At 29.8% G+C, this 12,503-nt stretch overlaps 1 protein-coding gene across 3 annotated transcripts in view; it reads right to left on the bottom strand.

Moving 5' to 3' along the window:
• The window catches only part of Dpr1 (defective proboscis extension response 1), a 155,343-nt gene that overhangs the window by 46,657 nt on the left and 96,183 nt on the right, over nt 1–12,503 (bottom strand). For all 3 annotated transcript variants that reach the window (XR_012478762.1, XM_074238965.1, XM_074238963.1), the window contains one exon: nt 867–1,077. Coding sequence is in view for 2 of the 3 variants with exons in the window: in XM_074238965.1 (XP_074095066.1) it covers nt 867–1,077 (211 nt within the window). In the remaining variant the exon portion in view is untranslated. The remainder of the gene's footprint in view (nt 1–866; nt 1,078–12,503) is intronic.

Genomic DNA, 12,503 nt, shown 5'->3' with positions numbered 1-12,503 from the left:
CAACTGGTTGCAATTTTGAATTACTAAATAGATGAATGAACATGTGAATAAATATTTTTGAAAATGTTGTTTTTGGTTTAAGGTTTTTTATCGTAAATTAATTTTTTTTTTTTTTTTACCAGGTTAGCAATTTGAAAAAAAAATGAATTTTGTAGAGATCTAAATATATACCATACATCTGTTTAGAATGATTATTCATAAAACAGGATTAAATGTTAAAGAGCAATGAACAAATATTTTTATGTGTGACGAGTATTGATTTATTGTAAATTTAGAACCATCGTCGACAAATATTTATCAGCGGTTAATAAGTATGCTGTGTACTAAACAAAATATCTTTTGAACTGCATTGGCTTGTACATATTGACACAGCATAAATCATGACATTGGTGTACTTTCTATAATAATCTAAACGGTGGATAAATATTTGATCAAAATCACAATATTTGATAAAAACATAAATTTACGTCAAAAAAAAAATTTAAATAAAATAAACATGAAACTTCAGAGGAATATAAGAGCGTTTTTCACCAAAAATTTTATCAATATTTGATTGAAATTTTAGTGGAATATTTTATCATTTTAATAGCTTGAGATTTATCGAATAAACAACCACCATAAGCAGATTATCATATTTTCGAAATAAATCACATGTAGACCCGGAAGGAATATTGTAAAACAAAGACTCTTTGAAAAAAAGAGTAAAAAAGCGAGTCTATCAACGGGACGGATTTATGAGAGGACATTGAAGTTTTCTTGCTAGGTCTGGATCTCCATTGGTCCTCCATTTTTCCATTTACTAGACTACTGACTACCCGATCCTCGTTCCGACAGCAGCCGGATTGAATAATTCAAAGCGTACTCACCGACCACGTTGAGGGTATAGTTGAGGGACATCTTTGGTTCTGTGCTGACTTGGCATTCGTAGACGCCCGAGTCTCGTTCCTGCGGCGACTTTATCTGCAGTGTCCAATTCTCAGACTTGTCCGGATGAATCACTTGAAATCTTAGGTCAGATGTGTACGTCGATATTCCTGCGCTAATTATGTGCATGTCACGTTGACGCATCCAGGACACCTGGACAAAAATTTCATCATATCATATAATAACATAATTTATCTTTTTCAATTTAAAAAAAAAAAAAAAAAACGGCTTTTCAGTTATCGCTTTAAAACTATCTCCTTTATAATTTTTATTTATTCTCTACTAAATTAGTAATAAATTATTAGCATTTATTAAATTTTAAAGTAAAATTTACTCTTAAAGTAAAATTTCTTCCACGATTTTTAATTTTTTTACAAAGACAATATCATCGAGACTAGACAGTAATATCTTCTTTTGAGTCTTGAAATGAGAAGACAAACAAAATAAAAAATACGTATAAATATAAACATGTAATCTATAATACATAAAGGTCGACAAAGAAACTAATGTGTTTTCTTAAGGGAGCACAGCCTTCGCAAATTGGATCCATTTTCTGTTATAAAAAGAAAAAAAAATCCAGAAAAAATGTAACAGAGAATTGGAAATTCACTTGAAATATATATACAGCGCATGTATATATTCCATGAATATAAGTCACGGTTTGGTGGACCCAGTAATAGTCTAAATTTAAAAAGATCCAAGTGATTTTATAATAAGTGTAAAAATGTTATGTAAAAAAATCTGTTTGTATAATTTAACAGATTTTATTTTAAATGAAAATACGGTTAAGTCAATATTAAAATTCGATAAAATAAAAAAAAGAAAGAGTAAGTAAGAAATGTTAATTTCTGATAACAATAATAACTTTTTACAGGATAACTATTTTATAATAGAATTGCATAATAACGTGATTGTGGGGATGAAAAATGGTATTACTGATCCGATGGATAATGTCTAATTATAATATTCAAAAAGGTTTTTTAAAGCAAACGGGTGTATGTTGCTGAAGGTAAACCGGCTCGAAGTATTGTATACATATATTCTTGAAGAATAAAACTCTCTGAGTTGTTCGTCTTCATCTTATATCTCATTCTTCCTATATTACTACCACTGGCATATATAATAGTAGTCATAGTAGGTAGCGGTATTGCTTTTGCTTTAGCTTTAGCTTCTGCTTCTACCACTGCTACTTATTCGTGGTGCACTTATTTTCCGGGCGCTGCACAAACTCGGTCTTTATCCTAAATTGAAAGGTACTCGCTTTCTTTTGGTATGCTCCTCCACTCTTTTAGTCTTTGTGACACGTATTTTCCAAAAGGAAATTTATTTTTCTGACAGTTACTGTATTATTCTCACTTTAACCACTAACAAATAACATTTTTTATTTTTAATTTTCACGGATTCTTATCTTTCATCTTCCTCAAAGCTCTTCCCAGCAGGTCAAAACATTTTACTATTCTTATTTTACTTTTATATTTTTATAATTAAATTATATCCCTTATATTTTAAATTATATGCTATTGGTTGCCAGGAAAACATCTTATTTTGTTATACAAACATTCTTAGCGATGTTATTATAATTTTACCGAACGATGAAATTCAATATAATTCTATAAAGCATTACCCGGAATTTGATAAAGATTCTTTGGTATTTTTATTGAATTTTATCAAGCGATTGCACTGTTATGTAAAAATTATTTAATTTATGATAATTAATTAATTTTACATTTGAAGTGATTAACAGTATTTGGTCCTAGCGTGTTAGACTAATAGACCGGGAACTTCCGAGTTTTAATTTATTGAGAATGATAGGTTTGATTGAATAAATAGTTCGTTAGGTAAATTTAATAAGTATATTATTTAACTAAAAATTGGTTAAATTATAAATTCATTACAAATAATACAAAAAGGTGAAATCTAATATTTTCTTTCATACAATGCGGTTTCAAATTGTTAAAATTTACAAATTAATCATTTTAAATTTTACCTGGTACAATTGGTGAATCTTGTTTTTTTTCTTTTCGTTAATTTAATTCACTTCACAACTTTACTTTATTTTACAATTGGTTGTATAAAAAAAACAGAATTAGTCGTAATCTATTGATGATGTTAACACTAGATAGGTCAAAACACGAAGAGAGCGAACACCCAGCAGCTTCCCGGGTCCGAGATTTTTACGGGCCCTCCGTTGTCAATTGGAGGGAGAATTGAATACCCTCTCTTCGGATGTGTCAGAAAATGCTGCGGTGGCGGTTTCCCCGTATTTTGATGTACAAGTATAGATCACAAGTTATCTTATTATACTTGTATGCTTTTACCTCCTACACATTGTACAACGATACTCTTACTGGTACACTTATGTTAATGTATAGGCGCATCTATACACACACAAATGCACACGGAAATCTTAATGTTACTTGTTGTTTAACATATGAAAATTTTTGAATATTGACATTTCTTAAATTAATTTAATATTTAAACAATTTCTTCGAACGATTTTATCAATAATCGGATGATTTCTTTTTTTGTGATCGATAAAAATTTTAATAAACAATTAGTCAATTCCTTTTAATAATTAATTTGTAACTTTTAATTTATTTGCTTTTAGTTTTTAACATTTACTAATTGTTCAATTTGAAATTCTTATTTATTATTTTTACCTTAAATTATTTATTATTCTCAAGACATTATCTAACTAAATTTATTGTAAAAGATTGTTTAAGAAATTTTGTTTATTATCATAAAATTATTATTTCTTTTGACTCATACTATATTATCTTCTATGCCTAATATTTGGACAGTAATGAGAGTATAATGATAAAAATTTCCCAGTCTGAGTTCGAGTGCCGCAATGTATTTAAGAAATACCTTTGAACTCTCTGGATATTTTTTTCTAATGTTTAAACTCCATTTATTTGTTTGTTCCGGTTTTGTAATCTTAAATGCATTGAGGTCTCAGACTGAGCATCTAAATAAGGGACATGAACTCTAGTTATTTTCTTATCTGGTCTACGAACAACGAAAAATTATGACGGTCTTCAATATTATATAGAAAAGATAAACGTTATAGAAAAAAATGTTTTACATAACAGCACAAACATAACGTTTCAATTTCAAATATTAATAAAACTTTTATTTGACCCAGAAATATATTAAATTTTTTTAATCATTTCTCATAGAGTATTACAATATTGCAAGCTGTAAAACTTAAAGCATTTTTCTGTTGCTACAAAATTTTTTAATTTATTCATTTCTTTTAACCCTCAAAAATGAATGAATCATACAGAAAAATTTTTATAATTTATTGATCAATTCCATACTTAAAAAAAAAATATTTATTCACTGCCAATATTTTTTTTTTTTAAAACAAGATTGTCAAACTTAATTAAATTTTACTTGATTCAATAATTTTTTGCCTTGTTTCAAGACAATGAAACTCTTTAAAATTATTTTAAATTTTTTAACGTATCCCCTGAAATTATTTTAGTAGTTTACTAAAATTGCAATATTTTGAAGTTCCAATTTTTTACATTACATTTTAAAGCATAAAAAAAAACTAGTCATTATTTTAATTATGACTTTTCTTTTTAACGTAACACAAAATAATGATTAAATTATCGGAGAGAAGGAATCGCGGAAAAATGAACTTAAACGTAAATGAATTCTCCGATATTTGGTTGAAAACAATGAAATGTAATGCATAAGCAACCATAAAGGCGATATTATAACTGTATGATCCGCTGACAGCCCGGGGCTAAGAATTCCAGTCGAATAACCATTTTCGTATTAAAGCAAATCGATTGGGTTCATTTAGTGTAACCATTGAGCTGTAATTGGTAACTAAATTTTCGGACTATGATCAAATCATCTTCCCGATAAAATAATGCCCTGAGCGTACGTAGCAATCGGTAAAGCAACTATAGCTACGAGTAGAAAATTTACCGGGCATACTACCTTTTATTCTTTAATACCCTTTTTTTCTCATTGTTTAGTCGGGTACTTTTCTCATTCATTATTACTTTTTTTCGACTCGTTTTCTTTTTCATCGTTATGCATGGATACAAGAGCATAATCGCCAACGGAAGAGAGTGAGAGAAAATGAGAGAAAGTTAAGTTAAAAATAAAAAAATGTATTCCAAAAAAGCTCTTACAAGATGGAACTTCGTGGTACTTTAGGCAAATTGTTCGATTTGAATGCTGGGAATAAAAACTAATATGTCTCTTTTATGCTATACAGAAAAATAAAAATACATATGCATATTGAGCTTGTGCTTGTGTTGTGTTCTGCTTTGCTCTGCTGTGTGAGGAATGTCCAGAGGGATGAAAAATATAAATACAAAGAAAATGAGAATAGTCATTTTGTTTTAGTTTTCCCACAGAAAAAGTAGAGCACGAAATTGTGCGTACATTGCCTGATGGACGTTATAAAAATTTCGCCTCAGAAAAACAGAGCTTTGCTGACTCGAAATATGAGCTCAAGCTCAACACGTCAGTCTTTGGTGTCGCACATGAAAGTGTTGAGAGAAAAAAATTTAAAGGATGCTTGTTTTAAAAAATTTAATTAAAATCTTTTCATCATTGATACAAACACATGAGGCAAAATATGACTTTTTTTTAGTTTTACATTTATGAAATTTATTTACAGAGTACCTGAAAGTGAGCTAATCTACTGTTTGTTGTTACAAAATTTTTTAATTAACTGTATTTTAATTGACTTTAGAAATTTTGGATCTATAATATTTTTTATCATTTTTTTTTCTTAAAAATTGTTAACGAATATTGATAAAAAAAAAAAAAAAATTTGAACCAATGATTTAACCTAAAAATCAAATTGAAAAAAAAATTTCACGCTCGAAAGTTACAAAATAATCCTCTTTATCGACGGTTGAATTGACTTTATTGTTCAAGAATTTTTTTTACTATTTTTTTCACCCGATGCAATGATAAGAGTTTTGTATACGAGTTTTGATAGTAAAGGGATTTTAAGGATGGATGGGAATATAAAAAGATTTGAGATTATTAATTACTGACAGTTTTTATCGTGCTAAAAAATATAACCTTGGACGAACGGACGTGAAAAAAAAGTTCCATTAATACGAGGTCAATTCAGTTTTTATTTTTAACTATAAATACTTTTACACTACCCCTCCAATCCTCTTTTATATTTTAGAGTTATTTAGTTTATTAAATCAATAACTTTTTATTTAACCCCTCTCTAAAAAGAAAAATATATTTCAATTAGTTATTCCCATAAATTATAATTTAAATTAACTGAAAATAATAAAATATTCAGCCATAAAAAGTTTATCATTATCATTGTTAATAATTAATCATTAAAATGCTCTAATTTAAATGCATGAAATAATTTGAAAGTTATATTTAAATAATTAATATTTGAATAACTTAGTTTCCAAGCTTATATTAATATACTATCCATTGAAGTTTTAGTGACCGAGTTAACATCTTCTGGCCATCAATTACGTACACGAGCTATTACTAAGTACCCAACTTAACAATAGAACTTAATTATTAAATCTCTATTATTAATAAATTATTTTTATCTTCATTTTTGTAATTGAAGAAAAAAAAAATTCTTTTTCGATAAAAATGAACATTTTTTGACAAAAAATTATCTTCTGATTTTAATTTTCAGCTCCAGATTCAAGAATAAACAGTAAAAGCAAACCAAACAATTTTTCATTGCCCACGCCGTTAAAGTCAACTATCAGTGTGTCGTCAAAACCATTTGAATGACGTTCGCATAAATAAATACACTGTACCTCTCAGTGGTATTAAATTTTTATCCGATATATCTGCACAGTGAATCATAAAAAATTTCCATAAATAAAGTTATTGACTTTTAAGTAATTGACAGAAATTCATAAAAAAAAAATAATAATAATAACAATAAATTCTCTATGAATATGAATAATTGATTGAAATAATTTACGTACAGTATGGTAATTTAGTTCCCGCGTCGAAATTCGTGGAACGTTATTTCGAAAAAGTTTAAAGCCAAAGAAGGGTTTTCCCGTATACAAAATCAAGGCATGCCGTTGAGTAAACGAATATTGGCAATAAACTCGCAATCCAATTTAGCAATACGTATAAAATACTAGTCAACTACTTACTTTTATGAGGACAGGGTATAAAAAGTCTTGGCTAGAGTATGGTAGCAGGATAGAAGAGAGAGAGAGAGAGAGAGATGAAAGGAGGATAAAGAGGTGCATGGAAAGGGGTGCAAAAATTTAACCGAACTGGTTTGCTGTGCAGAGAAATAGAACTGAGGAATAGACCCTCGGCAAACCAAGTACGTGCGAGTACTAAAATGCAAATAGTGTCGGTTCGCGCGTACTTATACGGCTCCCAGGCGTTTGCCTCCTTGCAGCACATTTGTTTTTTCAGATAGAACGGGTTTTCGATCAAGGAAGGACGAGAGGGAATTAAGCTAAATTAAAATGAAAATAAAAATCAAAAAATACACCAAAGTTCAATTGATCTTAATTCTCTTTTCTTTTCCAATTGATTATTTTTTTTATTTTTTGCTTTTAGGTTTCCGGACCAGGCAAAGTAGAGAGACGGATCAAATTCGTGAACATCCGGTGGATTTAAACTTTTTAAATCGATGGAACGTTAAATCTCGCGGCATGACTATCGAAAAGAGAAAAGACATAGTTTTATTATTTTCCGAGTCTTACTTATCCTTCACCGGTATATTTCTACGCCGAATAAGAAGAAGTAACCCCCGTCATTATTCTCAAACTAAACTCATCCTTCTCTGTTCTCCGGTACTTATTTTCTTAACCCCGTCTAGTCCCACACCACGGGCATTAGCATTAAGAGTTTTGGATCGGTTATGCTTGGAAACTTTTCCTCAGTAGAGAGTCAGTAGTCTCGAAGGAAAAAGGTTTCCGAGATTGAAAACTGGGCCGGTGCAGCTGAATCGAAAAGTAATTTATAGCTGAGTGAGTAGAACCGCCACAGTGAATTCGGCTTTCAATTCACTTCCAAGACCCCTAACTCTTGATAACATGTTTTTTACATTTTTTAAAAACTTTTTTTTCCCGCCGTCTTACCTTGTCGATCCCCATTGGACTCGTCAAGTGTTACTAACTTTTACAATTCCACACGCAACTTCATCTCGATTTTACCGCCGATGCTTTTTATAACTTTTCTGTCTTTAATTGTTATCTAGTCCTGTACTTTTTTTTTTTTTGACAACCAAGTTTTGTCGTTCTTAATCGACAATGAAAGGAAGAATTTTTCTACAGTTTTAATTGGGTAAAAAAACTGTATTGTATGTTTAGCATTCGTGGGTGAATTTAATGCGTTAACTGTTGTTTGCTTAGCTTACTTTTAATATAGAGTGAGCAATCGATGGCCTAATTTTGAAATTTCGTAGCCTAAAAAAAATATATTTGGTAAAAAAATTGTTCTTAGAAATTTTAAAATATTTTATAAAATTATTTATACAAAATCATCTGATTATAATAATCAGATTTTTTAATTTTAACGTTCAAAACTCAAAAGATTTGTTATAACACTTAGAATAATATTTTTTTTTTTTAAATTCATAAAATGGGTACTTTAAAATGTTGACAAATTGAAAAAATCAAAAATAAAAATTCTTTAAGGCATTCTATTTGACGTGGAATGCTCTACAGACATACCAAGCTATAGTATAAAATTTTTCCACACGATTGCTAAATTGAACCGACTCCATAGTTTATTTTTGTTTAATTTAGCTTAAAGGGAAAGCGCCAAATTTGGAATGATGTGATGCGAAGTGATGTGACGTTAAAAATAGTGATGGAAACAGTCACAGTAGAGTAAATTAATATGTCACCTGGAACTAAAAGTGACATGCTTTGAAACGTAATGCCAAGTCCAGGCAGAGGCGAAGGTATTAGTGAGGGATGGAATGTCGATGTGATGAGCTGGATATTGAAACTGGATAGACTATATTAATTAACCAGTAAGCGCATGTACGTCTCCATCTGTCTCTGAGAATATATTCGCGTCTACTGGAGCTGTAATGAGTGTAATATATATCAAAGCCAACTCGCCAAGTCGTTGTCATCGTTCTCATCTTCATCCTTGTCCTAGTCCTCGTCCTCAGTCTCGGCCACCAGATGTAATTCAACTGCATGACATTTCTCAGAATTAATTATCACAAATCTCCAATGGGTTTCCTATCTTACGACCACAACTCACAACTCACTCCCGACTCTAATTACATTGGATTAAAATTAAAATTTTTTACCCTCCCTCATACAACTCGGTCATTTTATAAAATAACTCTTGCATCCCGTCACGAGCAGGTCTCAACGATGGAAATAGAATGAATTTTAATTAAAATGACAGTTATTTGAGAGTATGATTGCTTTCGCTGGGCATCAACCTTTAGAGACTCAATTACCTCATCTGTAATTACTAAACACTAGGATGCAATTAATTTGCTGCACAAACTCCTAGATCTATTGAACCAAAGGCTTTCCCAATCAAACATTTATGCACTTGCATACGTGCAAATACATATATGTATATTGTACATCAAAATTTTTGTAAATATCAACACAAGTTTATGTTAAAATTGTTTGATGTTGTTCTATAAATTTTACATGCAAGGGATTTAGATTTATCGAGCATTAAATCAAATTTATTGACTCTTTGAGATTATTTTAAGCAAATAAATATTTTCCAACGTTAAATCAATTGGTATTTTTTTTTTAATTTATTTTTAAAAATAGTAAATATCCGAATTTTTACGATGCAATATTTAATATAATTCAAACTTAATATTTTTTTTTGGAATCAAGTAATTTTTTTTTCCGTGTGTCTAGAAATCCAAATGTACATAAAATGTTTATTATATTTTTACGGTACTTATCTTTACCGAGAAGTCAAGCAAATGTGAGTCACAGCCGCAGCGGGCAGTAATAACAGTGACGTCGTTGAAAAAGTTTAAAAGTTATTTCATCAGCGATTTTATTTTCCTTACTAATTCAGCAATATTATTATAATTAGTCCAAATAAAATAAAATTGGGAGAAATGTATGTATGTAAACATGAATAAATTTACAAATGTAGCGTTTAATTAATATAAATTAATATACACTCGAATAATTAGCGTGTTACTACAATTAGTAATTAAGTAAAAAATTGATAGAATTTATTGTGGGTTTTAAAATAAACGAGTTCATAACAGTGGAAAATCCCGGTGATTTATGAAATAACCAACTGACGTTTATTGTGAATAGCGGTAACGATGGTCCGTGAAAATCCAATCATGAAAATATTAACTTTTCATTCACTATGGGTGCTTGCATTCACGGAAATTTAAATTTCTGGATAAACAAATGAGATTTAATTGATGAAAAATATTTTTAAGGCTAATCATTTTATTTTTGTAGTTGAACAATGAATAGTTTGTTTTAAATCAATTTTACTTTTTTGTCCATTATTTTGTCCATAAAAAAATGACTTGCTGTGGGTATCAAGTTTTTTATTTATTGTTTTTTTTTTTTTATGCAAAAATTGTTTCAAAACATTTTTAAAAACAAATTTCTATTTTGACACAAAATTCTTTGAAGCAAAATCACTTAAAAAAATTTCCGCCCAAAAAACCAAAATTATTGTCACGCTCGAACATTCTCAAACTCCCATTTGCTCCTCAGACAGGTAATTGGTATACAATAAAGCAATTAGATAATTAGCTCCCATCCCTTGAAATTCGTAACCAAGATTATTAGCGCAAAGTTGTAACCGGAGTAATAACAGGTATATAATATATAATAGACGCTGAGTGTCTATTCGGGGTAAGTAAAAAGAGATCAGAGGCTTTACAAAGTAGTTGCTCGTTAGGAGCCAGTTTGTGTCTGTGATTATCCCATATCTACTCTGTGTGTCTACTTCTCTCTGTAATTAGCTAGATAAGTTCACAGTTCACAGTTCCTAGTTTACGGTTCACAATTCACACTATGATGCACTACTGTTCTGTTTCAAACTTTATCATGCACGTGCAAATAGGTCACCTTATACTCAAGATTCCTTCGAACTTAGTCCGATGCTCACCTTGATATCATTATCCACCGATTTCAATACTTTCCACCGATTAAGTTCACGGTTGATAATACCTAAGGTTGCGAAGGGTAATATATAATAAAATCAAAGGATCTCTTTATCATTAGAGGTATTTATAAACGGGGTCAATAAAAATATCCGGAGAGATATTCATGAAAATAAACATCCTCAAACTCTTGAATGAGGGCAGGAGGCTAATGAAGAAAAAATAAAAAAAGAAGACGAAGAAGAAGAAGAAGAAGAAGAAGAAGAAGAATCCTTGGAATTTTGAATAACTTGTTCCCGGATAGACTCCCGATAATTGTGGGGCTTACTTTATTTAAAGTAAAGATTCAATTTACTCATTGGAATTCCCCCGAGAGCGAGCTTGCACTAGTTAATTAATCTTTATAATCCATGGATCCATAGATTCCAGGTTGCACAACTCAGGACTCACAGCTCACAATTCGTAATCGTTTATCTTTCTTCACTTTATCTTTATCTAGCTTCCATAATACAGACGTTAATGTAGACGTTGATGTTGATGCAGACGCAGCTTCTATACTGCTCTCTTGGTATCAGCTACGGCCTCGTCTAGCTTCCTTGCTTTCATTGTGATTAACGTACAGCAAATTGATCAATTGGTTGTCTCAGAGAATGAGCCTTAACTATTTTATAACTTTGTACACCCCAGACTCCGCGACTCCACTGTATCCATTATTCACAAGTTCTGTCTGTGCTTCACTTTGTCCTGTGCTTAACTATTTATAATTGTACATTTATCAGTAATTAAGATAATTAGTAACAATAACTGCCGGACGGCTCTCAGGCTCAACTTTTTGCTATTGATGGAAAACAAAAGTTTTTAGTTCTATCAGTAATAATAGTCATAATTGTGATAACTTGGTTGTTTCAAGAAAAGAGTATATTACATTGATATCAAGTTAATTTACCGTGTGAGTTCTATTTCACTTGATTAATTTAATTGCTTTAATTTGCAACTGGTATATTCAAAATCCGAATTATGGGCTTTATTATTAATTAATAGTCTCAAAACTTTATAAAAAAATAATAAATTTACGATAATAATGACTTTTTTTTTAATTTTTAAAGTATGTTCGAAAAAATCTAAATTTATGAAAAAATTTAATAAAAGTCAGTTTTTTTTTTTTTTTTTTCCAGATATTTAAAGAATTGTTCATGTGACATTTGTTTAAAAATAAAAATATTTTTCAAATTTAGTCATTGTTTCATGGTATAAATCATTTACAACGTCACATTAATAATAAAAAATTAGGAAAACCAATAATTTCCCAACTTAACGAGAAGTTAAAAATATAAAATAAATTATTAATAATAAAATATGACAGCAAAAATATATTTCGTTTGTTTGTTCTATATTTATACCGTATCTTATTTTATATATAATATACGTGATGAAACAAAATGCTCGAGCCACTAGCAAGCTGTCATGCTCATCAGTTCTCTTGTCACTTTATATATTTATACTTCTATTA

The sequence above is a fragment of the Cotesia typhae genome, unplaced genomic scaffold (assembly GCF_013202065.1).
Source record: "Cotesia typhae breed Kobodo isofemale line unplaced genomic scaffold, CoteBio_Ctyphae contig_23, whole genome shotgun sequence".
Lineage (NCBI taxonomy): Eukaryota > Metazoa > Arthropoda > Insecta > Hymenoptera > Braconidae > Cotesia > Cotesia typhae.
This window is presented reverse-complemented; position numbering and strand designations above follow the sequence as displayed.